At 42.4% G+C, this 26,961-nt stretch overlaps 1 protein-coding gene and 1 long non-coding RNA gene across 4 annotated transcripts in view; one reads left to right on the top strand and one right to left on the bottom strand.

Annotated features, from left to right (window-relative positions):
• The window catches only part of LOC128345069 (uncharacterized), a 209,746-nt gene that overhangs the window by 67,467 nt on the left and 115,318 nt on the right, over positions 1-26,961 (bottom strand). The window lies entirely within an intron of this gene.
• MAPKAPK3 (MAPK activated protein kinase 3) overlaps positions 1-26,961 on the top strand; it is a 118,187-nt gene that overhangs the window by 78,065 nt on the left and 13,161 nt on the right. For all 3 annotated transcript variants that reach the window (XR_008316244.1, XM_053296427.1, XM_053296428.1), the window contains exons 3-8: positions 12,550-12,689; positions 20,770-20,834; positions 21,749-21,828; positions 22,228-22,354; positions 22,989-23,064; positions 23,400-23,524. Coding sequence is in view for 2 of the 3 variants with exons in the window: in XM_053296427.1 (XP_053152402.1) it covers positions 12,550-12,689; positions 20,770-20,834; positions 21,749-21,828; positions 22,228-22,354; positions 22,989-23,064; positions 23,400-23,524 (613 nt within the window). In the remaining variant the exon portion in view is untranslated. The remainder of the gene's footprint in view (positions 1-12,549; positions 12,690-20,769; positions 20,835-21,748; positions 21,829-22,227; positions 22,355-22,988; positions 23,065-23,399; positions 23,525-26,961) is intronic.

Raw genomic sequence — 26,961 nt, 5'->3', positions numbered from 1 at the left:
AAATATAATGCAGCATAGCTACCAAAGGAACATATCAAAACCTTAATGGTGCTGTAATAGTTTGTGCACTTGTTGAACTTATTCCACGTATTCTTTGTGTTTCTGTCATATACCGATGGTTTTTGTCAGTTTTTATACTTTTGTAATTATTTTTGAAGCTACAACCAGTTTAAGTGTGGAAGCCTGCAATTTCAAGTGTGCATCAGAAAAGTCAGCATGTATTACATAAGAACCTAAGAACAGCCCTGCTGGATTAGGCTGAAGGCCTATCCAGTCCAACATCCTGTTTCACACAGTAGCCCAACAGATGCCTCTGGGAAGCCCACAGGCAAGAGGTGAGGGAATGCCCTCTTTCCTCCTGTTACTGCAGCTGGTACTGTATTCAGAGGCTGGAAGTGGCCTGTAGCCACCAGATTGCTAGCCACTGATAGACCTGTTCTCCATGAATTTGTCTAAGCCCCTTTTTAAAGCCATCCAAGCTAGTGGTCATCACCACATCATGTGGCAGATAATTCCATAGATTAATTGTGTTGTGTGAAAAAAGTACTTCTGTCAGTCCTAAATTACCTGGCCTTCAGTTTCATGGGATGACCTCTGTTTCTAGTGTTGCGAGAGGAAAATTTTTTCTCTTTGTCCAGTCTCTCTACTCCATGCATAATCTTATATCCATCTATCATGTCTCCCCGTAGTCACCTCTTTTCCAAACGAAAAGCCCCAGATGCTGTAGTCATGCCTCAAAAGGAAGGTGCTCCAAGCTCCTGATCATCTTGGTTGCCCTCTTCTGTACCTTTTCCAGTTCTACAATATCCTTTTTAAGATGCAGTGAGCAGAACTGTACACAATACTCCAAATGTTGCTGCACCATAGATTTGTATAAAGGCATTAGAATGCTAGCATTTTTGTTTTCAATCCCTTTCCTAATTATTTATAGCATGGAATTTGCCTTTATCACAGCTGCCATGCAATGAGTTGCTACCTTCAACAAGCTGTCTATCATGAGATCTCTCTCCTGCTCTGTCACTGACAGCTCAGGCCCCATCAGCGGATATGTGAAGTTGGGGTGTTTTGCCCCAGTATGCATCACTTTACACTTGTTAACATTGAACCACATTTGCCATTTTGTTGCCCACTTCCCCAGTTCGGAGAGATCCTTTTGGAGCTCCTCACAATCTGTTTTGGATTTCACTACCCTAAAGAATTTAGTGTCATTGCAAATTTGGCCACTTCACTGGTTATCCCAACTTCAGCTTCCACCACAGCTTTTAAAAAACAAGTAAAGATGTGCCTCTTCACACAGGCTTTTAAATGAGATTAGTTGTTTTTTACACAAACTTTTTTGCTGCTGCTCTGTATTTTTATGTATTGTTTTATAAGGGTTTTAAATAGAGATTATTTGTATATTTATATTAATAGCTCTACTTTTTGAATTTTAATTGTGTATTTTAACTATATAGTATTGTAAACTGCTTTGAGATAATTGTAATGAAAAGCAGTATATAAATCAAACAATAAACAAACACATTTCTAGATCATTTATCAACAAGTTAGAGAGTGCTGGTCCCAATACAGATCCTTGGGGGAACCCACTTCCTGCTTTCCTCCATTGTGAAAACTGTCCATTTATTTCTACCCTCTGTTTCCTGTCCTTCAACCATTACCAATCCACACATGAACCTGTCCCCTTACCCCATGACTACCTTTGGTAAGGAACTTTGTCAAAAGCTTTTTGGTAGTCTAAGTCTACTATGTCAACTGGATTACCTTTATCCACATGCCTGTTGACATTCTCGAAGGACTCAAAAAGGTTAGTGAGGCAAGACTTACCTTTGCAGAAACCATGCTGGTTCTCCTTTAGCAAGGCCTTTTCTTCTATATGTTTAACAATTTTGTCCTTGAGAATGCTTTCCATCAATTTACCTGGCACTGAAGTTAAGCTAACCACCCTGTAATTTCCTGGATCCCCACTGGATCCCTTTTTGAAAACCAGAGTTTATTATTTTATTTATTTATTTTATACATTTCTATACCGCCCCAAACCAAAGTCTTGGGGTGGTTCACAATAATATTTTGGCTTTTTGAAAACCGGAGTTACATTGGCATTTTGAAAATGGCTTTTTGAAAACCGCTTTTTGAAAACTGGAGTTACATTGGCATTTCCAGTTCTCTGGTACAGAGCCTGATTGTAGGGACAAGTTACATTTTTTTGCTAGGAGATCTGCCATTTCACATTTGAGTTCCTTCAGAACTCTTGGGTAGATGCCATCTGGCCCTGGCGATTTGTTAATTTTTAGCTTTTCAAGAACATCTTCCCTTGCCACCTCAGATTTTTTTTAAAAAAAAAACGTTTTATTCCATTTTTCACAACATAAGACACAGAGAGAGAGAGAGAGAAAAGAGAAAAAAGAAAGAAAGAAAAACCCATGAGGACTTCCATCTCATCATTAGAACAAGTATCAGTTACAATACCCAGATCTTGCCTGTAATTTAATCGTTCTCTCCCCGATAAATCATACGAAAGTCAGCTCTAGGGCATTTTAAAAACATTTTTGTTACCACTCAAAAGCCTGATAGAAATCCATTTTATAATATGTTTTTAGGTAAATAAGAAGAGGGTCCCACTCCCTTTTAAATACTTCAGATTTATTTCTTAATAATGCTGTTAGCTTTGCCATTTCTGCCAACTCTAACACTTTAAGTATCCAATCCTCTTTACTTGGGCGATGGATGTCTTTCCATTTGTATGCAAATGTCAATCTTGCTGCTTCTGTTAGATACATAAAGAGGATCCACTATTTCCTAGGCAAAGCACTCTTATCAATACCTAATAGTATTGTTTCCGGGCTCTTAGGGAAAGTAGTTTTAAACACTTTCTTAAGCTCATTGTATATTAAATCCCAATAGTCTTTAGACTTATTACAAGTCCACCATAAATGTATATAGGAGCCCTCCTCTTTTTTACACTTCCAACATTTGTTGACATGTTCTTGTAAATTAAAGCCAACTTCTTAGGAGTTAAATGCTATCTGTACATAATCTTAAGATTATTTTCCTTTAAATTAGAACAGGCAGCATATTTCATGTCTTCTATCCATAGTTTTTCCCATTTCTCCAAATCTATATTGTAACCGAAATCCTGAGCCCATTTAATCATTGAAGTTTTCACTACTTCCGTTCTTGTATCTTCCAATAATAACAGATCGTACATCCTAGAAACTAGTTTGTCTTCCTTGTCACACAACTGTTGTTCAAATTCTGACTTTGATTGTTTAAAACCCTTTTTGCAATCTTGCTTGAATAAGGTGCTAATCTGGTGATACTGAAACCAAGAAATATTCCAATCCTGCATAAGATCTAGGTTTTTAAGTTCATATTTGCACCTTGGAGAACAAGCAGTTGTCGATACATGTTGCATATTTTTCTGCTTTCTAGTTATAACTTCCAGTGGAGATACGCAAAGTGGAATTTTTGGTTCTAACACAAGTTTGTTTTTCATCCATACCATATATAAGCCAGTGGTCTTACAATCACTTAATCTTTTTGACCAGCTGTCATGTGTTTTCATCTGCTCTACTCCTGGTTCTACTCTGTCCCCTTCTGGTTTATCCAAAACGTTTGCATCCTCGCACCTAAGGGGATTTTGGATGCCGAAGCAGATACCACCCAGTTCCTCAGCAGGAATTGACTGCAGGAACTGGGTGGTATCTAAGGATGTTGTACTAAAGGCTTAATTTGTGGGAGCAGAGGGAAGATGAAAAATAAAGTCCAAGGCTGCATTCATTTTGTTGATCCACATTGGGCTATTTGTGGCAGTAGCAGTGCTGCACAGATGATGAGTGTGAAGGAGTTTCTCTTGAGCCCCTTACTAGTTCAAGAGTGTTTACATGATAATGGCACCAGCACACTCGTGGCTGGCTTGAAGTCAGTGCCAGCTCCTTATTGTGGAGAACACATTGTGGCCTCTAGGCAACCCTGATCTCATTCTTCGGCTGTTTGCTGGGGGTTTGAGTCTCATATGATGGCTACTTAGCAACAACAAAACATTCTCCCTTTCTTTCATTGTGGTAATGCTCCCAAAATTAGTTCTCAGGGGAGGGAAGTAAAACAAGAGAATAGAGTGAGGTTACTGGTGGGAGATAGGTAAATTTCCCTTTTGGAAGGCAAGCTCCATATTGATGGGAGACTCAAACTGCATTTCTGAAATCTCTCATTAGTCTGCTCCAGACTGGATTTAGCATACCTTGAGAATTTAGGTTAGGCACACTAGCCTGCCTCAGCTCCAACATGTCATACTACAGAGGCCTTGTGGAAAAGAGTTTCTGCTGATACATGCCAGTTAGGTAGTCAAACAAGACCATCTAAAGCTTTTGCTGGAGGTGACCATTAAATCTATTTCTTGATGTTCTGTAGCCACAAGAACACTTTACTAGATTATGCTGCTGAGTCTTGTGATGACACAAAGAGCCATTTACCATCTGGCTAGGACTGTGACAACTTCCTTTCATATATTTCTAAGGGTTACCTTCTCATGAGAAATTTTGTACATGGGTGCAGATAATAAATTGGAAAGAATGCACATCTATTACAGAAACAGATTTTCTCTCATCAAAAATATTTTGTAAGAAGTGGCCCATATTCCTGACGCTAAGAATGTGTTTTTATATATTGTGAACTCTCTATGTGACATTTTACTAGTGGGGTCCCATTTCCTTTTGTTCCAGGTCTTTCTCTTCATTATCTTCTGCACTTCTGCACCTCTCCTCACTGCTGTAACTGGCTCTTGGGGTTTTTTTTGTTTTTGAGTGGGGGGGATACTTCAGAAACTACTGCTACTACTCCAGAAGGCAAAGGAGGACCATTACCCTTACGGTGTCCCTGGTCTGTATCTCCAGTGTCATTGACCTGGCAACACTGCTTGCCTGACTCACACCAGAAATAGCAGCAGTCTTTTCTGACTCTTCTTTAAATCCCTTCCCCAGTGCCCCATTTCTGGAAGCCTCAGTGGGTAAGTCGGGAAATCATTTAGTATCCTAGAATGGTGGCTCTGAGCATTTGGACTCCTTCAAGGTAGAAAGCTGTTTCTTGCCCAATCCCATATCAGTCTTGAACAGCAAGTCTGACTCTTCACCATTCATGCTGCTTTCATGAGTTTGCACACAGTTCCCCTTTACAGAAGATGGAGACAAAGTAAGTGTAAAATTCTGCTTTATCTTTGTCACCTGTTAACATTCTACCATCCTTACTTTGCAGCAAGCCTTCCATTTCCTTTCTTCTTTTTATTTTGAATGTTCCTGAAAAAGCCCTTTTTGTTGCTCTTAGCATGTCTTGACAGTCTCAGCTTGTTCTGAGCTTTAGTTCTCACAACACCGTCACTACAAACCTGGACTACTTGGTATCCATATCATCTCTTTCTTTAGGAAGTCCCACCCATCTTGTGCTCCCTTTCCCATTAGTTTATTTAGCCATGGATCCCTATCTAGGGCTTTCCTGAAAGCAAGGCATATCACAGCGAGTGACCGATGTGCCATTAGCACTTGTTCTTGCTTCCTTGAGGCATTTGTTGTTTGTTTCAGAACAAATTACATCTGAGAATGTGTATCTTCCTCATACAAGAAGAGGGTGTGAATCATCCACATCCTTTTCTTGGTATGGCAGTCTATAGCAGACTCCAGTCACAATGTAGATTTCACTTCCTTCTCCACTTTAAAATTTAGGTAGTAGATTTTTATACTGCTTCATATACAAAATCTCTGGGTGGTATACAAATTTAAAAGTGCAATCAGTTATTAAAAACATTAGATCAATTAAAACAGTTTTAAAATAAATATCATCAACTTTTAAACTAAAAGCCTGATTAAACAGGTGTGTCTTCAGGTGTTTCTTAAAAGCATTCAAAGATGGAGAGGCTCTAATTTTGTTTGGGAGCATGTTCCAAAGTCCTAGAGCATGCTCTTCACTGAACTACCATGTTCACTTTCTTGGATTTTTGTACAGATGTACACATTTTAGACACATAATGCTACTCCACAATCTGCTGCATCTGTTCTTCCTGTACAAGTTATATCCATCAATTGCTACATTTCATGCCTCACTTATACCTGTCAATTTGTATTTATTTTCTTTCTACTAGGTGTTCAAGCTCATTTTGTTGGTTTTCCATACTCTGTGCATTAGTATATAGATCTTGCAAGCCATGGATATTATGCTCATATTGTGAAACAGTTGCATTTGTCTTCAGAATTATGACTGTGGTACTGGTTGGAGTGGTCATTTGGTGGTTTTCTGTCACACATTAGATGTCTGACTTAACTCTTTGATTGTGTAAGCATAAATGGGTTTGAACATAAGCCTTAAATGGAACCCTAATTTCTGTACCAATTGTTCTTAGACTGTATGTGCCATGTAATATTATCTATTTTGCAGTGGTAAATTGATTCTCAAATATTATTCTGGTGTGTCTTTTTGGGTTTTCAATTTTACAAGAATTATACAGTATGTTATCCGAAATACATTCAGTTTGAACAAGTTAATTTCATTAAATTACGTCCTCCTTGGGAAATGTCGAGACTTCTCTGCCTGCATGGCTTCTTTTCTCTAAATAGCTGTCACCTCCATATCACAACAGACCATTCTTATCACTCCAAAAACACCTGGGCTTGTGTCCAGGAGATGAGAGAAGTGATGGTGCAGGAACTGATGTTTCACAATGACAAAAACTAGTATTTTGGTAATACTTACTTTCTATAAGAAAAGGAAAGAGTTATTTGATAATGACTAAAGCTATCACCTGTGTATTCCCCCCCCCCCCCACATATGTAGGAGATATTGGGAATTTTGTGCTGTTAAGCATCATTATCAAGTTTTAGTTTTTGTTCTCAGTTTTTAGCTCTTTATTAATAACTTTTAATTTGAAACTTTTAAAATTTGTAATTTTAAATGTGGTTTTAGTCTGGACTTCTAACTTGTTTAACTTTATTAATCTTTTACTTTGTTTTGTATCTTTTTTTGTTGTGAGCCACCCTGAGCAGTAATGTACTGGAGGGGTGCGGTAAAAATATAAATAAATAAATAAATAAATAAATAAATAAATAAAATAGTCACGGCCATGCACTAAAACCAAGGATATCAAAAGTAAATATATGAATAAGTACAGTCTCAGAATATTTAAAATCAAACACAGGAAACTAGCAGTTTCCCTTATGTTTTGTCCTCATAACTGAGTATGAAATTCAATTAAGCTGATTGCAATATACCCCCTACCTACACACACAGTTTTTGAGTGCTGTTTCTCTACCATGAAGATGAGGCAGGCTGCTACTTTTGTTACTGCTGAGCACATGCTGATGTCAGCAAAGAGCATGGGGCACAGTAAAGCATTTGTCGGGTGGTCCCAGTGGAACCCGCTGGGAGCTACTGCCAGTCTGTGTAGACACTGACAATACTGAACTATATCGACCAATGTCAGACTCAGTAGATGGCAGCTTCCTATGTTCCTAACCTCGTCCCTTGCTGAGTCAGATTTTTGCAGGGATTACCTGGGTTAGGCCAACTGTAGCAGAGGCACAGGCCCCTCAGAGCTCTCTAAACTATCTGAAGGAGTGGCCTTAGAGCAGGCCTGCTCAATTTAGGCCCCCCAGCTGTTTTTGACTACAACTCCCATAATCCCTAGCCACAGTGACCAATAGCCGGGGATTATGGGAGTTATTAATAGCCAGGCATTATGGGAGTTGTAGGCCAACATCTGCAGGAGGGCCGAAGTTGAGCAGCCCTGCCTTAGAGTTTAGTGAAGGGACTAACTGCCAAAAGAGACAGAGAGCCCAGAATGGGCCCAGCTAGAGCAGCTGTGGCTGGAGGTAATAAAAAAGTGTTCCTCTCTCCTGGTGTCCCTTGGTGGTTCAATAGATGAGTGCAATAGTATAGAAAGGTACAGTGTGCTGTCAAGTCAATTTTGACTCCTGGTGCCCACAGAGCCCTGTGGTTTTCTTTGGAAGAATACAGGAGGGGTTTACCATTGCCTGCCTCCCTCCCGCAGAGTATGAGATGATGCCTTTCAGCATCTTCCTATATCGCTGCTGCCCGATATAGTACCAGCGGGGATTTGAACTGGCAACTTTCTGCTTGTTAGTCAAGCATTTCCCCGCTGCGCCACTTAAGGTGACACAATAGTATCGTAGTAGTGCTCTAATAGTTGTGCACTGATCTTTCCTTCGCCATATAATACAAAGAGTTTTCTCCCAAACACCCAGGGTTAGGGGAAAATGTGCTTTAATGAAGCAGGCAGCCTTCTCTGAGCATCCTGATATTTCATGGGAATTAGATTTCCTAAGTATTTACCTTGAAGAACAAAATTCATCTGGATAGCAGACAGATGACTTTCTACCTAAGTAATGTGGTGGATATTGTCTATCTGCTGCTGCCTCTTTTCTAGTTTAAAGCAGTCCATCTGAAATGCTCTTCCAGTTATTATCCGTCTTGAAAAAGACACAGCTGAGCACATTGGAACCCCCCGCCCCGCCCCGCCCCGTACTATCTGCTTCCTTTTTCTTCTTGGTGGCCATTCTTTGAATGGTGATCCCTGTTCTCTGGCGGTTATCCTTCACTGTCCACTTCACCATGGTGAGGAGGATGCATGCTACCCACTGTGAAGCAACCTTGGCTCATTGCATGAGGCTGACCCAAGAACAGTGTCCCGGCTGTTTGCTGTTCTGTGCTTTATGTACTCAGTGTTGTGGCATGTCCATTTCTTGTGTGGGTGCTATGTGTTTGTATGCTCTTTCTTTTAGGGGCCTTGTAGGTTCCAGGGTGCATGTCATGTGTCCCTGTTAGGGCTACTCTTGGGACTCCTAGCTGTCAGTTTCTTTTCTTCTTGTTTATGATCTGGCGAAAAGTTATGATATTTTGCAAAACACGACACCCTAAACATAAGATATTATCAGTGCTAGGTAGAGCAGTTCAGTTACTTACCATGTCTTGCATAGAATTCTGTTAATATGCTGCAACTGAAATTATCATTGGTCACTCATTCTGCATTTCATTTGTTGTCCATATAATTTCAGCAGTGATGCTGCCTGGCCAGTTGGTCTCTTTCTCTTACTTGTAGGTTTGCACTTTTGGTTCCTTCCTCTCTTCCAGCGTCTCCACCGCCCCCCGCCCCCACCGCCGGCCGGCCATTTGACCCTGTCCCTGCAGGGTATCATTTTATTAGCAGATCATCTTTCATTTAGTTTGTCCTTTTTCAATGTTTGCAGTCCCATGTCCAGTTGCTGCATCCCAAATAATCACTGACAGTGTGTATCAGACTGTCAGGACTGACTAGTGCAGATCATCAAGTGTTGTTTTTGCAAGCAACTATGTGAGTAATTTCATTTTTCCCTGGAGGATGGCTTTTTAACCATTTCCTCTTACAGAGGTTCCTTTCAGTCATATGTTTTAAGAGAGTATCGGAGACAGAGTTTATAGGACTTAAGATGTTAAGGTCTGAAGTGGTACCTCTGCAGTGACTCTGAAGCACCAGCCTTCAGATAGAAAAGTTTCATGAAGCAAGTTACGCAAGCTTTATTTAGACCAAAAGTAGATATGAAGCTGGTTTCAAGTCGCACATAGACTTCAGTTAAAATCTAAATGGGATCCTCTGTGTTTTTTTGTACGTGTACACATGTCTTCTGTTTTTTGTGAAGAAACTGCTGAAAGTGTAGTTCTACCATTTAGAAACCTATACATTTCATTACCCTGACAAGAGCAAAAACATTACTGTACCTGTCTTCATGATGGGGTGCCTATTGCGGGGGTGGGGTGGGGTGAGACAGCAAAAGTTTGTGACACCTCGGAGGTAATTTTTGTTTGTTTCTAAGATGTGCCAGAATGTGTGTTCATCTTGCTGCAGAAAAGTTATGCCTGTTCTTTTGAAAGATTAAAAAAAACTAAGACTGCTTCTCCCTTCTAAAAATAGACATTGAATTCCTATTCCTACTTTGCATGTACTAAAGATAAGGGAGACTCACTCTGCCATTCATCTATCATAAACAATGCTTTATTTACTCCATCACGGTTCATTTCAGTGTCAGTATTGTGTGAAGCAGGCCTTGTCTGTCCTTTATCTTTTTATTGTACTTCTTATTACTTACAAGTAAATTTTAGCCCGTTGAATAACGGGCGCTAGGAAGGGAAGGGGCCCAAATTCGCCCTTCTGCCTGGCTCCGGCGGCATCGCTGCCAGGCCTTGGCGGCGGCTCTGCCACCACCTTGGCCAGCTTCCCCCGCCGCCTCTTCCCCCCTCAATCAGCGGCCGGGCGGACTCTGGGGGCGCTGCTGCCGGTCCCGTCCAGGCCGCCCCCACCTCACATTCCCGGCCGGTCTCCCCGGCCGGGCAAGGGCCCCAAGGACTCCCAGCCGCCCGGCTTCAGCGGCGGCGCCAGGCCTCGGCGGCAGCTCCGCCACCATCTCGGCCAGCTTCCCCCGCCACCTCCTCCCCCCGCCTGGCTTCGGCGGCGAGGCCAGGCCGTGGCCATGGCTCCGCCGCTGCCTTGGCCGCGCCTCGGCCAGTGTCCCCCGCCGCCGCTTACCCGGCTTCTTTGGGGCACCCGCTTCTGGCTGCCCAAGATGGCCGCCGGGTCCTGCCATTCGTGCCTCCCTTGCTCTGTTCTGGGCATGCGCTGCGCGCATGCCCAGAACAGGCCAGGCACGAACACACGCTTGGTGTCTGTCCACAGACAGACACCAAGCGTTTTATTAGAGAGGATTCTTATAGGTTTCAAGAGTGTTCTTGCATCTCATGGCATGCAGAGCACCAGGCATCAGATAGGTCTACCTTGTTCCATTTGCATGAGAGCAGTCATTTTTGCTGTCCAGGTAGTCTTCATATGTAGATAAGTGTGCCGTGGGTAAGGTGCTATGCAAGTAGTTTTATTGTGCTGCATGTACTTGTCTAAGGCTTCCTGAGCCATGTCCTCATAACAGAAGGAACACTTAACAGATGACTTCCCCCACCTTTACATTAGCTCTGTGTGGGGGGTGGGGTGGGGGGAGTCATTGTGATGCTCTCCCTAAATGCTGCTTGGGTAGCTGGGTCTAAGCAAAGGGCTATGTGAATTCCATGATTCCACACAGAAGTGCAGAAATGTATAGATGGGGGTATTGATAACAAACTGAATTCAACCATGAGAATCTTAGCTTCCAGCATGGTTTGGTTTTGGGTTGTTTTTTTAAAGCACATCTCTGTTCTTTATTGCTGCAAAGATACATTGAAAAGTGGATGTGGGCAGTGTCTGATGAAATCTTCAGGAGCCAGGGGGTAGCTGAATAAGATTGCCAGGAGGCAGACTTTCTTTAGCTCTGCCCACTCCATGATTAGGAGAAGAAAGATATATGTGCAGATTTTTCCAAAGTTTGTATCCTGATCTTCTCGGCATAGCCTCTGAGTTATTATTGGGGTGGGTGGGTTTGCAGAGTACACACGCGGCACTGTGCATGCCAAAGAGTAATAGTAGAAAGCTCTGGAGCTGTTTAGAATATTTTCTTAGAATACTGTAGACCATCTTAGTACAGACTTCTTCATGATTGTCAAAGCTAATCTCTCTACCCTTATGTCTGTTGACGTTGAGCATTAGCTGTGGTGCTTCAAAACAAAGCGGTTGCAGTTTATCGTGAGGACTGGAGCATAAGAATGCAGGCAGTGACCCTTGGAATGCCTGAGGTTGGCTTAACATTCAGGAAGCATATTCATACAGTCACTGTGTATTTAAAGGATCCTTGGGTGTTCTGAGGCCCTGGAGTGCCGTCTGCAATGGCTGGTTTCTGTGCCAGCTGGAGCAGAGTGGAAAAGAGGCAAGCCTTCCTTTATATTTTCTGGGGGTCTGGGGCTCCACTCAGACCAGGTGCTGCTGCTGCTGTCATGAAGACTTGCAGTAGTGCTCTGTGGCCCCATTCCTATTTGCTAATGCTTTTAACCTTTAAATTTTGGGGTATGGGTGTGGTGGTCTTTGGGAAGGTTCTGGAGTATGAGTTTGGAACGAAAGCAACTCGTATTTTGTACTTGCTGGAATGATGAGGAGAACCAGACCTTCACTTTCTATGCAATTGGTTGAGATTCTTCCCACTTCCCTGGCCCTCTTTTCATCTGGAAGGTGTGAGTGTTACACTCATGTCCCCTAGTACACTCATTTCACCTTTGCAACCAGACTGACCGGCCTCTCTTTGCTGGGCATTGGCCACATAGCTTTGGAGAGGTGACCATAGAGCTAACCATTCCAGCGTGAGCTGCAGATGGTGGCTGAAAGCGTATCACTGTAGTTTAAAAGAACAGCCAAAGACATGAGCTAGTGCCTTTTAAGATTATTCCAGTCAAACATGATGGGTTCTGTGTGAAATTGCTTGCTCCCAAACACATAACTGTACACAGTTGCTCTGCAAAAATCTGGGGTGACAACTGCAGCAGTTGTCCTACTCTATGATCTCCCATTATATCTGGGCTTCATGGACTTTTGAATTGTGAGGACAGGATGCTAAAGCTGAGCAAAAAAGACAAGCATGATAATGGTTTCCTGTCTCTTTACAGCTCCTGTACGACAGTCCAAAAGCTCGGCAGGAGGTAGATCATCATTGGCGGGCTTCAGGCTGTCCTCACATTGTTCACATCCTAGATGTTTATGAGAATATACATCACGGAAAGAGATGCCTCCTAATCATCATGGAGTGGTATGCACTAACTAAGCAATTAGTCACCTGATTAATGTTTTGGAATCTTTGGTGAAAGTAAACACAATTGTACACTATAACAGCATGCCTCCCTGGAAACAGTGACGGTTGCCCATCGTCTCCAAGAAGGGAGAAGAGCTTTCTGGAATTATGCAAAGTCTTATTTCATTTTTGTTTTATGGAGAACATCTTGGAAAACCAATGTGTGGCTATCTCTCTGTGCTGTGTATATGTGTATTGGTGCTACACAGAAGAAGGCTGGCCTAGCCCAACCCATCTACTCATTGATTTTGTTTCCATGGGGTACAGCTTTTCATTGATCAGAAATTATCCTGGGCCTGGACAGGCAACAGCAACCTCTTGTGGCAGTCTGTTCTGTATAAGAGATTGCCCTGTTGTGTGATCAACCATAGGCAGATGATAACATCAGAAGAGCCCTGCTTTATATCTTTATTTTATATATTTATATACTGCCCTTCATCCTAAGACTCCATGCCGTTACTGTAACAATAAGATAAAACATAAAAACAAAATAAAACAATACAACTCAATAAAAACATTAAAAAGAACAAAATGTAGCTAAAAAATTAAAAAGAGAAGGGACAGCTCATTGGACAAAAGCCTGAATAAAAAGGGCAGTCTTCACTCTCTTCCTGAAGGCAGGGAGAGAGGGAGCCATGCTGCTCTCATCCATGAGTGAGTTCCATAACCTGGGGGCAGTAACTGAGAAGGCCGTGTCCTGCGTACTTGACAAACGGGCCTCAGCAGGTGTCAGCACACAAAGCAGAGCCTTCTCAGCCAATCTAATCAAGTGCATAGATTCAGCTGGGAACAGGCAATCTCTAAGGTACTTGGGGCCCAAGCCGTTTAGGGCCTTAAATATAATAACCAGCACTTTGAATTATACCTGGAAATATGGCTGGCAGCCAATTCAGTGCCTTCAAGACTGGAGTAATATGTGCACTGCGAGCAGTCCCAGAGATCAAACTGGCAGCTGCATTCTGCACAATCGGTAGTTTCTGAATACTTTTCAAGGGCAGCCCCATGTAGAGCACATTGCCATGGTCCAAACGCAGTGTGACTAAGGCATGGGTGACAGAGGCCATTTCAGACTCATGGAAGGGTCGCAGCTGGCATAACATCTCAGCAAAGAACTTCTGGCCACTACTGCCACCTGATTTTCTAGGAGCAGAGCCAGATCCCAGAAGCTGTGAACCTGCTTCTTCAGAGGGAGTGCAACTCCATCCAGAACAGGCTGAAACCCCATACCCTGATCAGGTCTTCTACTAACCATCATCACCTCAATCTTGTCAGGATTTAGTTGCAGCTTCTTATCTCCCATCCAGCCCATCACAGCTTCCAAACCACGGCCCAATACTTCCTCTGCCTCCTTGGGATCAGGTGACATAGAATTGGATATAATCTGCATATTGATGATACCAAAGCCCAGATCTCCGGATTATTTTCCCCTGCAGTTTCATGTAGTTGTTAAATAAGAATGGGGACAAAGTTGAGCCCTGTTGGAGCCCTACAGGCCAGTGGCCTTGGAGCTAAGCAGCAGTCCCTCAGTAATACCTTCTGGACCCAATCCTCCAGGTAGGACTGGAACCAGCCTGAGACTGGTTAAGCCCCAGCACACTCAGCCTGAGACTGGTTAAGCCCCAGCACACTCAGCCCCAACTCAGAGAGGCGGACCAGAAGGATACCAGAGTCCATGGTATTGAAAGCTGTTGAGTGGTCCAGCAGAACCAACAGGGATCCCCTCCCCATGTCCAGTTCCGGCATAGTTCAATTCATCCACCAAGGGCAACCAAGGCAGTTTCAGTCCCATAACCAAGTCAAAAACCAGATTGACATGAGTCCAGATATCGTGTGTCATCCAAGACCCTTGCAACTGGGCTGCCACCACATGCTCTATCACATAAGAACAGACCTGCTGGATCAGGCCCAAGGCCTGTCTAGTCTAGCATCCTGTTTCACACAGAGGCCCATCAATGCCTCTGAGAAGCCCAGTCACCTTGTCCAAGAAGGGGAGATTAGAAACCAGCCAATAATTATTAAAATTGGAGGTATCATCTACTACTACGATGATGAAGAATATTTATATAACAATATAATATTTATATATCACTTTTCAACAAAAGTTCCCAAAGTGGGGTGTGTGTGTGTATTTTAAAAAGCAGGTAAGTGTGTGTGTGGGTGTACACACACACACACACACACACACACACACACACACACACACACCCCGCATGTTACCAAGGATGATCTTGTCCACATAATCAATCAGGCTCCACAAGCTGAAAAGTATGCAGAATGACTGGACAAGAGGGGGCCTGAGGCAAGTTGCTGGACCACTGCAGAATTCTTGGATTCCAAGACTATACACATACGAGCAACTTTATCTGCAACATGTTGAGCAAACCGGTTATAGTGGGCTGTTGAGGACTCCTCCCCAGGAATCTGGGGAGCAGGATGTAACAAAACTCTAGTTATTTGAAACACCTCCGCTGGCCTACAGCGTGCAGATGCGATGGCAGAGGAAAAATGAGCTTTCTTTGCTGCCATCACTGCCATGGAGTAGTCCCTAAAATGGACTCTAGCCTATGATCGGTCAGATTTGTCATGAGTCTTCCTCCAATGGTGCTCTAGTTGTTGTCCAAGCTACTTCATCACCCTAAACTCCCAAAAGAACCAGGAAGCTGATAGGACTCTGCCTAATGTCTATTCATACCAGAGACCTTGTGACAGGCCAATGGTTGTCATGGCAGCCATGAACTCCTGAGCTGCCCCCATGGAGGGAGCCTCAGCATGAACATTGAAGTCCCCGAAAACAAGAAGTCTGGAGGAGCCCAATGCCACCTTGCCTTTCAGCTATATTTGTAATCATTTGTAAGGTGGCATACAAAGCATAATGAAAACCAAACACAATAACAAAATTAAGATTAAAAACAAAAAAAGACAGTAGTCAATAAAAACATACAAAAGTAAAAATAACAGGCATCATCAAAACAATAAAAACATTAGAGAAGAAAAACCATGTAAAACAGCACGAATAAAGCAGCAGTCCTTATGCAGGATTGAAAGCCTATGAAAACAAATGTGTGGACAGCAATAGAGGGAGTGAAGAGAATGCTGGTGGCTAACACTCTTAAGGTTTTTGTGCAGGGAAGGGGAAAGTCAGTGGAGGTGGCTGGTGGACAATTGGCCAGCTTTGAAAATCCACCATCTGAGGTGACCACCTTCCTGACCTCAGTGTTGGACTAGGACCAGGAAGACCCAAGTTCAAATCCCCATTCAGCCATGAAACTAGCTGGGTGACTTTGGGCCAGTCACTTCTTTCTCAGCCTAACCTACTTCACAGGGTTGTTGTGAGGAGAAACCTAAGTATGTAGTACACTGCTCTGGGCTCCTTGGAGGAAGAGCAGGATATAAAATGTAAATGTTAAAAAATGTATCTCTCAGCCTAACCTACCTCACAGGGGTTGTGGCAAGCATAAACATAACCATTTCCTCTGAGCTTCTCGGAGGGGAAAGTGGGATATAAATGTAAAACTAACTAACTAAATTAAATAAATAAATAAATAAATATCCTATTTGGTATAGACATGGTTTGATTCTGAATTTCAAGCATGCTCATTCTGCACATCCAAGACCCACCCACGAGCCATGCTGCATTCATCTTCTGTCATAAGAGCCTTGCGGGGGTGGGGCTGAGTGCTGGGGGTGCCTGCCTGTGGCCTGCCCACAGCTGCTTGCCTCTGTGGCATCAGCAGCTAAGGCTGTGGGCCTGGGCTGGGCCTAGCCAGGCCTGGAGCAGGTGAGCCACTTCCCCATGCCTACACAGTGCAACTCATGAGTGTCGCAAGCACATGAGGTCATGCTTTTGTGATGCCCGTGAGTCATCCCAAATGGCCTTCAGGTCCAGGCTCCAAAATTACCTAGGTGCACCTCTGGCAGAATCCTTATTCTTCTTTATTTGGCCAGTTTTAAATTTATCTTCATCTCTTATTTTCCTTGTGCTGCTTCTGTTTGTTTTTCTTATTCGTTTCAGCATTTTGATGGCATCAAAACTACAGGGATTACCCTGCAGCATTTACTGTTGTGTTCACTTCCAGTCAGGTCAACTAATAGCAGTGATTCAGCTTTCTCTGAAGAGCCTGCCTATGTATTAAATCACAGGCTTTAAAACTCATTGTGCCTTTTTCTTTTTTTTAAAATAAATTGGTGCAAGGCAGCAGCCCACAGGCATCCAATTGCAAGCAGGTTGTGGATTGAATCTGAAATCCTGTACAGTTGGGCAGCTTAAATCTGATTGAAGCCAGTTGAATTTAAGTCTAACTGTTTGGACGATTGCATCATAGCCGGACATTTAAAAACATGTAGCCCTGCTAGCTTAACCATCAGTCATGAAATGCTAGCTCAGAACTGGGCTGCTAGGTCTTAGCCCAGAGACCCTCCCTGTCACATCTAAAGTTCTGAAGCAAAGGAGAGGCTACAGACACTCCACCTCCTGCCCTGTTCATCCACCTCTGCCCACTCCTTGCTCCTCCCAACCCCCTCCTGCTGTAACAAGCAGGACTTTCATTTTGCCTTGTGTTAGGCTGGGGAATTGGGTGGTCAAAGTAGCTAATGGCGTTGTCATCCTTTCCTAATGCCTTGCTATTCTTGAAGGCGGGGTCTCCAACTTGCAATATATTCAACATTTGTACAACAATTGTACAGTGCACATAGGTACATATCTGTGCACAAATACAGTCATTCACATATGGAACTTATTCACACGATACAAGCTGCTTGGGTAACCAGGCAGCTCCTATCATCTGGAGCACTAGGAGTCCTCTGGTCCCACCTGCTCCAGACCTGAGTAGCCCAGCTTCTGTATCCAGGTCTTTACCAAGGTAGAATGAAACTGTCATTGGTTCTACCTGGAATGGAAACTTTATTTCAGTCACTGACCAAACAAAATGCAACACAATAGATAAGTAGTAACCTCCAGCAATCAAGATTCTGCCATTACTTTCTTACAAAACACCATTTACCATATAACAACATATAGTACAATTGACATTTATGATTTTACCAATTGCTTCCTTACACGGCTTGCAATATAGCAAAAATTTGCCACCTTGATGGAAACTATAATATCACTGTCAGACAAAAGGAGAGACACATAAAAGGCCGATGGCCTATCTGGGAATCTAGTCAAAATAGGAGACAAAGGTGTTAGCCAAATATCTCTATAAAACAAATAGTAAAGCAGTATATGATCAATTGTCTCAATCTCTCCTGACACGGGCATAACCGTTGAGCAAAAGGAATACCAAGTTAGCGACCCTCTAGGAGAGCCAAGGCAAATTCAGGCATGCCAAGGCAAATGCCCTTCTCAATTTAGCAAGAACAAGCTCATATAAATATTTAGCTGGTCTATGAGGATAAGTTGTATTACCTAGGAATAGGGATGTGCTTAAAACCAGGTGGGGATGGCTTGAAGGGGTGCGGGGGTAGGATTTTAAGGGTGGGGGAGGTGCACTTACCCCTCCCCTTGCTTTCCCCCCATCATCGCTGGAGTTTTGTAAAATCCCTCGGGGCAGCAGCATACCTCCCTGCCGCCCCTTCTTCTTCTTCGGCCGGAAGTGGCCAGAAATACCAGGCACTAATGCGCTCGCACATGTCAGACAACCTCCCACACCTGGTACTTCCGGCCACTTACAGCTGAAGAAGAAGAAGGGGTGACAGGGAGGCATGCTGCTGCCCCAAGGGATTTTACAAAACTCCAGCACTGGCGAGGGGAAAGTGAGGGAGAGGTAAGTGCACCCTCCCCCGCCCTTAAAGTCCTACCCACCACGACCGCCAAACATTTGAACCAGCCAGTGCGCAAACCTGTTCGGAGGCCTGAAAAGGGCCTCCAAACAGGTTCGTGCACATCCCTACCCCGGAAAGGTTTATGTCTGACTCAGGCCCTGACTTCCTGTGTCACTATATCCCAAATCTACTACCTAATTATTTCCTTGGCTTTTAAGATCCCTAAGGAGACCAACATGGGGATACTTTGCCCATAACTTCTAATTTCTTCTCAACTCCCTCTTTCCATGCAGATGCAAAGTTGTCCTTCAGGACCAGAGCTGCGAGGCCTGCTCAACCAAGATTTAGTTTCAAATAATAAGAGAACTTTGCAGCCCAAACATTTGCTTCAATTGGTACAAACCCCAATTCCACATATACAAGTGCACGGACATCTGTAAACTCGTATAGCATAATCCAAATCAGATTTGATTTGATTTTTAACTAATTTTAAAATGAGTTTTAAACAGCTTTGTACTGTATTTTCATTTCTCCCTTTTTGTCTGTTATAATTTAATGTTATGTGTTTTTACTGTATGTTTTAATCCTGTGTTGTGAGCCACTCAGAGAACAGTTTGTTATGGGGCGGCTTTATTAATAAATAAACTTTATTATTATTATTAGAATTAGAATCAGAATCAGAATAGTTTTATTTGTGACCATAAGTCAAACAATTATTATTATTAGCACAGTCAAACAGGTGTTATTGACTGGTTTGTTTTATCCAGACATCGAGTACTTCCCAAGGACCTGGGATGCCAGAATTTTGTTATCAGTATTGTTGTTGTTATAGTTATCGCCGCAAAATGTAGGCTATTCCCAGTAACGTTGTTTTTTGTAGTTGGTGTAGATGGTGATTTCTGGGGCCCCTATGGTGTTGAGGTGCTCTTCAAGATGTTTTTGAATTGTACCTAGGGCACCAATTACTACTGGGATTATTTTGGTGGTATTATTATTGATTATTGATTATGATGATGATGATGATGATGATGATGATGATGTCTGAATTGGGCTATTGTTGGGTCTCCATCTGAAGGGAGGGTGAGGGGAAAGTTGCTGCCTTTTCACCAACAATGAAAAAAACCTTTGAATCCTCTTGCAACCTTACTTTTATGTACAGGTGAAACTCGGAAAATTAGAATATCATGCAAAAGTTCATTAATTTCAGTAATGCAAATTAAAAGGTGAAACTGATATATGAGACAGACGCATTACACGCAAAGCGAGATAAGTCAAGCCTTAATTTGTTATAATTGTGATGATCATGGCGTACAGCTCATGAAAACCCCAAATCCACAATCCCAGAAAATTAGAATATTACAGGGAACCAAGAAGACAAGGATTGTAGAATAGAACAATATCGGACCTCTGAAAAGTATAAGCATGCATACGTATTCAGTACTTGGTTTGGGCCCCTTTTGCAGCAATTACTGCCTCAATGCGCCGTGGCATGGATGCTATCAGCCTGTGGCACTGATGAGGTGTTATGGAAGACCAGGATGCTTCATTAGCAGCCTTCAGCTCTTCTGCATTGTTTGGTCTTATGTCTCTCATCCTTCTCTTGGCAATGCCCCATAGATTCTCTATGGGGTCAGGTCAGGCGAGTTTGCTGGCCAATCAAGCACAGTACACTGTATACTTTTCAGAGGTCCGATATTGTTCTATTCTACAATCCTTGTCTTCTTGGTTCCATGTAATATTCTAATTTTCTGGGATTGTGGATTTGGGGTTTTCATGAGCTGTACGCCATGATCATTACAATTATAACAAATTAAGGCTTGACTTATCTCGCTTTGCATGTAATGCGTCTGTCTCATATATCAGTTTCACCTTTTAATTTGCATTACTGAAATTAATGGACTTTTGCACAATATTCTAATTTTCCGAGTTTCACCTGTATCTTAGTGGTCTAGAACCTCCTCAACCTCTAAAGAGGTTGGATCTAAATTGGCCACAGGTTGTCCAAAATCTACCGTACAAGGCAAGCAAAGTAGTTTCTTCCTGTTGGGATTGTTTTAAGCCTTTGAACAACTTGTGGTAAAATGATAACTGTTATGAGACCACAATAACAGCTTGTTAGCCATCTCTTTGAAGAACAATATTCTTTAAATATTGGCAGTGCATAACAGATATGAAATGGAATAACAGCAGCTCCCATACAGATGAGCTACTGAAACAGAGACCCCCTTTTGTGCTTGCATTTTGAATCTCCTCCATGTGGGTTCTCTGTTCGCAGCATGGAAGGAGGAGAGCTGTTCAGCAGGATCCAGGAGCGAGGAGACCAAGCTTTCACAGAAAAAGGTAGAACCATTTTTGTAAGAAGAGCTTGTGAAAACTCTGTGTGTGTGTGTGTGTGTGTGTGTGTGTGTGTGTGTGTGTGTGTAGAAAAGCCTTTTTGTAAAAAGAACAAACAAAACCCCAGACCTGTGTACCTGCTAAATTTTTCAAAATGTGTGGTAATTTTTTTATTTCTTACTGCCCAAATGTGATACCAGTGAATAGTTTATTCTTTTAGACCTGAGAAGTCTTCCAGCTGTGGACATCAGCAATCCTGCAGGTACAGAGAAAACAGTGTGGAGTGGATCTTATAGAGCTCCAGGAAAATCCCCCCCTCTGTCAAGCTGTCATTGCTGTGATGGGCGTGTTATAACACAGCAGAGGCAATTCACATCCAAGGGAAGCCTCCCCACACCTTGCCTAGGAGCACCCAGCAGCTTATTCTTCCCCAGGCCCTTTCAGGAAGTAGGGGAAGGTTAAACCAGAGCACTAGGGAACTTGTTCCCCACCCTTCTCTGAGGGCAGGTTGCGTGACAGCAACCTGTAACTTAACTGAACATTAAATACTTTGTTTCAAAATATCCTCCTTATAGTGCTGTTAGCTTATATGTGTATTGGCAATTTTTCATTCTGCACCACAACAAAAACTCAGTGCATTTCGCTTTCTGTAAGTATGAAAAATATGCTTTCCACTATTTTTATTGTTGCTTTCTAAGCAGGAGGTTGAGGAGCAGACAGAGTTTAAGAAGAAAGTATGAGGGCACTGTCATTTGTAAAACCAAAACACAGCTGTTGGGGCTAATTTTAGTTTTTCCCTGTCTTGACACTAGCCCTGTAAACAAACAAGCTAGTTGCTAGTCAGAAGCATTGCCTAGATGTATATCTCTGAGGTATGGTGGGAATGTTAATGTGACCTTTCTCTAAAATTATATTTCTAGAAGCCTCTGAAATAATGAGAGACATTGGGACAGCCATCCAGCATTTACATGGAATGAATATTGCCCATAGAGATGTCAAGGTGAGGCTTGAAAGTGCTTTGGTAAAGAAAAAAAACTAAACCATAAAAGCAAATGGTGACTTACAGAGGCCATATTGCTACACTGAGATAACTAATTTGTTTCATTTTCTAATGGTGCAAAGGAGAACCATCTTTGACAGAAACTCAAGAATATAAATATACCATTACCTAGAAGCATAATACATTTCGAGAAGGCACATTGAAGAAGGCCTACTGTTTGATTTAAATCAACATCTCCACATTGCAATCTACTGACAGTAAAATACAAACTTGCTTCTGGGAACTATGCCTACCAATTTAGAGGCATGAAACAGAATACAGTCTACAGTTCAATAGAACTTATTCTGAGAAATCTCTCTTATTCAGTTTCATTTTCTTTCTCTCTCAACACCATCACAGCCAGAAAACCTACTTTATACATCCAAAGGGAAGGATGCAGTGCTCAAGCTCACAGATTTTGGGTTTGCCAAAGAGACAACCATACAGAATGCACTGCAGACCCCCTGTTACACTCCCTATTATGTTGGTGAGTCTGTGTTTTGCCCACATTTCCACTTGGTGGTTCTAGGGACTAGCAGGAGAGAGAGGAAAACATTAGGCTTTGAAAAAAATATTCTCCTTCTCCACTTCATCCTTCAGCAACAGTCAGATTCCAGGTCTGGGGGGTAGGGAGGGAGTTGCTTGTTAGTCCAAGAGGGTAAGAAGCAGGTGTATGGTTCAAAACAGACAGAGGTTGGATTCCAAGGCAACAATTGAGGATCAGAGGGAGAAGGAACCAGTGCATAGTCAAAACAAGGCAGGGATCACATTCCAGAGCAGCAATTGAAAAGAGGGATCAGGAGTATAGGCAGGTAGGGTCCTTGCACAAGATATTAGTTGCTTGGACTGATTAGCAGGTTCTGAAGTGAAGGCCTTATAAAGCTTGGTGGACAGGAAATTGGTCCTTGACGTCAGTAAACTTGAGTACTCAAGCAGACTGGAACCCTCAAAGTACAGAGTTTGGATTTCTGTAGAAACAGAGCACTGATGGTGCAGGACGTAAATTAGCAACCACATTTTAAAAACAAACAAAAATAAATTATTTGTTCTTCTGTGATCCATATGAGAGAAACTGACATTCATTTAGTTCCTTTGGTTCTCTTCCGCAACTCATTCCTCAGCCCCAGAAGTTCTTGGTCCTGAGAAGTATGACAAATCCTGCGACATGTGGTCTCTTGGTGTCATCATGTACATTCTGTAAGTATGAGGATGGGACAGGGAGAGAACTAGGTTCTCTCCCAGAGTCCTTTATATAATACAACAAAGTCCTTTATATGTCAGGTATGAACAGATACTTCCCTTCTATCCCAACCCACTCCCATTCCTGATGCCAGTGGGTAATGGTAATGCCAATTAATGATTTTTCCATGTTTGCTGCTCTAAGAGAAATTAGTCACTGGGTTATTACTCATTCCATCATCAGAAAAGTCAACAGCCATCTGTGACTCTACATGGGATTGAGGGGTGGGGTGGGGAGACATGATGATTGCCTTGTTAGTACAAGTCCTTCTCTATATGCCACTCTTTTACAGCCTATGTGGGTTCCCTCCGTTTTACTCCAACACTGGACAGGCCATCTCCCCAGGAATGAAGAGGAGAATTCGCATGGGGCAATATGGATTTCCAAATCCTGAATGGGCAGAGGTATCTGAAGAAGGTAAATCAATTTCTGGGTGTGATGAGAGGGATTTTTTGAATGCAATACATGGGCTACATAGAGACCTCTGTTTTTGTTAAAAACTGCCTTGACTTTCAGAAAGCAAACATCTAACTCTTAAATAATACAGAGAGGAGGTTCAGAAGCCCAGTAGATAAGAAGATAAAATAAACAAAACTAAATGAATTGTTTCTTTGAACCATCATTACTTCAAGCTCCATACTGATGATATAGGGGGCTGGGCCAGCAAATATGTGGGGCAAGAGCAGGTCCCAATGGCAAAGATGTACCAGTACTTCATCTTTACCTGTGACATTTTCCTTACATCTTTTTTCATTTCACTTCTAGTTTGTATCCTGATTTTCCACAAAAAGAAATTGTGCCTAAAGCACCTCAAAATACACAAACAGTTCTTGAACTGGCTTCATTGTGTCATGCCAGTGCATGGCTGGTGACAACTATTGCTACCAGATGCTATGTTGCCTACAGCAGGTTATACAGCACAGAGATGAGGCAGCATGTGCACTGCTCACTGATGCACCATACTAGAGTAATTTTGCCACTTCAGCACCACCTTTGCCAGCATAATCATACGCAATTGATAGTCGCAGCTGACATACATAACAAGAGGTGCAACCTTATCTCACCGAGAAGATGCAGCGAACTACCTCGGTACACATTGTGCTGTATTGTCATATATCAGTACTGGAGGCCCTGTTATCCATCAAACACAAGAAATCCTATATTCCCAAACTCCCATGTGGCCAAGAATTTCTTGTGCCTCCACCCAAGAGTTCTGAAGGAACTCAAATGTGAAATTGCTGATCTCCTAGCAAAAATATGTAACTTGTCCCTACAATCAGGCTCTGTACCAGAGGACTGGAAATGGGACTCTGATTTTCAAAGAGGGATCCATGGGGTGGTGGTGGTGATCTGGAAAATTATAGGCCAGTTAGCTTAACTTCGGTACTGGATAAATTGATGGAAAGCATACTTAAGGACAAAATTGTTAAACTCATAGAAGAACAGGCCTTGCTGAAGGAGAACCAGCATGGCTTCTGCAAGGGCAAGTCTTGCCTCACTAATTGTCTGGAGTTCTTTGAGAATGTCAGCAGGCATGTGGATAAAAGTGATCCACTTGACATAGTATACTTGAACTTAACTGGTTGAAGGACAGGAAACAGAGGGTAGGAATAAGTGGACAGTTTTCACAGTGGAGGGAAGTAAGAAGAGGGGTCTCCAAGGGATCTGTACTTTTTAATGTGTTCATAAATGATCTAGAAGTTGGGGTAAGCAGTGAAATGGCCAAATTTGCAGATGACACTAAACTATTTAGGGTAGTGAAATCCAAAGCAGATTGTGAGGAGTTCTTAAAGGTTCCCTCCAAACTGGGGGAGTAGGCGACAAAATGGCAAATGCCATTCAGTGTTAGCAAGTGAAAAGTGATGCATATTGGAGGAAAAAAAAACCCAACCACATATATGCTGATGGGATCTGAGCTGTCAGTGAAGGATCTTGGGGTCATTGGAGACAGCTCATTGAAAGTGTCAACTCAGGGTGCAGCAGCTGTGATAAAGGCAAATTCCATGCTAGGGATAATTAGGAAGAAGACTGAAAATAAGAATGCTAATATTATGATGCCCTTATACAAATCTATGGTGTGGTCACATTTGGAGTACTGCATTCAGTTCTGGTCACCAAATCTTAAGAAGGATATTGTAGAACTGGAAAAGGTGTAGAAGAGGGCAACCAAGATGATCAGGGGCCTAGAGCACCTTACTTATATGGCTATGCTACAGCATCTTGGGCTCTTTAGTTTAGAAAAGAGGCAACTATGGGGAGACATGATAGAGGGGTATAAAATTATGCATGGAGTAGAGAGAATGGACAAAGAGAAATAAGAACATCCCTGCTAGATCAGGCACAAGGCCCATCTAGTCCAGCATCCTGTTTCACACATTGGCCCACCAGATGCCACTGGAAGCCTACAAGGCAGGAGTTGAGGGCATGCCCTCTCTCCTGCTCTTATGCCTCTACAGTTGATAAGGCGACTCTAACCCGATTCTTTGCCTTCCACTTCGTTATCGCATTTGCTGTTCTTGCTGTAGCTGCCCTACATCTTCTTTTCCTTCACGAAACCTGATCAAACAACCCAACCGGCCTTAACTCAAACCCAGATAAAGTCCCATTCCACCCCTATTTTTCCTTCAAAGACTTACTTGGAGCCACTATCATCCTTATAATCCTACTTACCTTAGCCTTATTTTTCCCAAACCCATTAAGTCACCCAGAAAACTTTACCTCTGCAAACCCACTTATTACACCCCCACAAATTAAGCCTGAATGATACTTCCTATTTGCTTACACCATCCTTCGATCTCTCCCTAACAAACTCAACGGAGTCTTAGCTCTTCTATTCTCAATTCTAATCTTAATATTAACCCCTCTTCTCCACACAGCAAAACGAGGTAATATCTTTCGTCCACTGTCACAATTCCTCTTTTGAGCTCTTGCTACCAATATCATTGTATTAACATGAATTGGAGGACAACCAGTAGAACCCCCATTTATCACTATTGGACAACTGGCCACGGCCCTCTGCTTCCTTATATTCTTAATATTAATACCTATCCTTGCCAAGCTAGAAAACCTACTCCTTAAACTCTCTTAACAACCCATAACTCCAAAATCGGCCCACCTGGGCCATTTTTTGCCCAACATAATTATCCGTTTCCCCTGACAACGCACCACACCCGTCTCATCTTAATATTATCCATTGGACAACTAACCCTACCCCCTCCCCTCCCCTCTCCATTTTCTTAATTTTATACCCCTTGCCTTTATAGCTTAATTTAAAGCATCGGTCTTGTAAACCAAAGATTGTAACTTATACTTACTAAAGACATCAAAAGAGAGACACAAGTCCCATCACTAGTCCTCAAAACTAGCATTTTAATAAACTGCCTTCTGTGCATGGCCCACCTGGGCCGTTTTTGGCCCAATATAATTACCCATTTTCCCCGACAACGCAAGTAGCTGTGTGGCCCTCTCCTCCTCTCCTCCCATGTACTTCAAACACATATTGCATCCTATGTATATTGTGTATTCATTCATCGCGGAGGCATGCATATATTGTTATACATGATCCTATTAATTTGACTAGAAATTGTATGCCTATATATCATACATAATACATATATGTATATAGTGCATTCGTTCGTCACAAAGGCACACATATATTGTTATACATAGACCTATTAGCCTGACTAAAAACGTATATTATATATTCTGCATATCATTAATATCCCTATGGATATTCTTTATCGCATTAAGACCTCAATAGTACATTTACATATCATGAAAGCCTAGAAGACAGGTAATGAATGCGCGTCCAACGGGTTATTTATTAATCTGACAATTCACATGAAACCACCAAC

This window comes from Hemicordylus capensis, chromosome 2, assembly GCF_027244095.1.
Source record: "Hemicordylus capensis ecotype Gifberg chromosome 2, rHemCap1.1.pri, whole genome shotgun sequence".
In the NCBI taxonomy this organism is placed as follows: Eukaryota; Metazoa; Chordata; class Lepidosauria; order Squamata; family Cordylidae; genus Hemicordylus; species Hemicordylus capensis.
The sequence above is the reverse complement of the archived record's forward strand: the minus strand, read 5'-3'. Positions and strand labels throughout refer to the sequence as shown.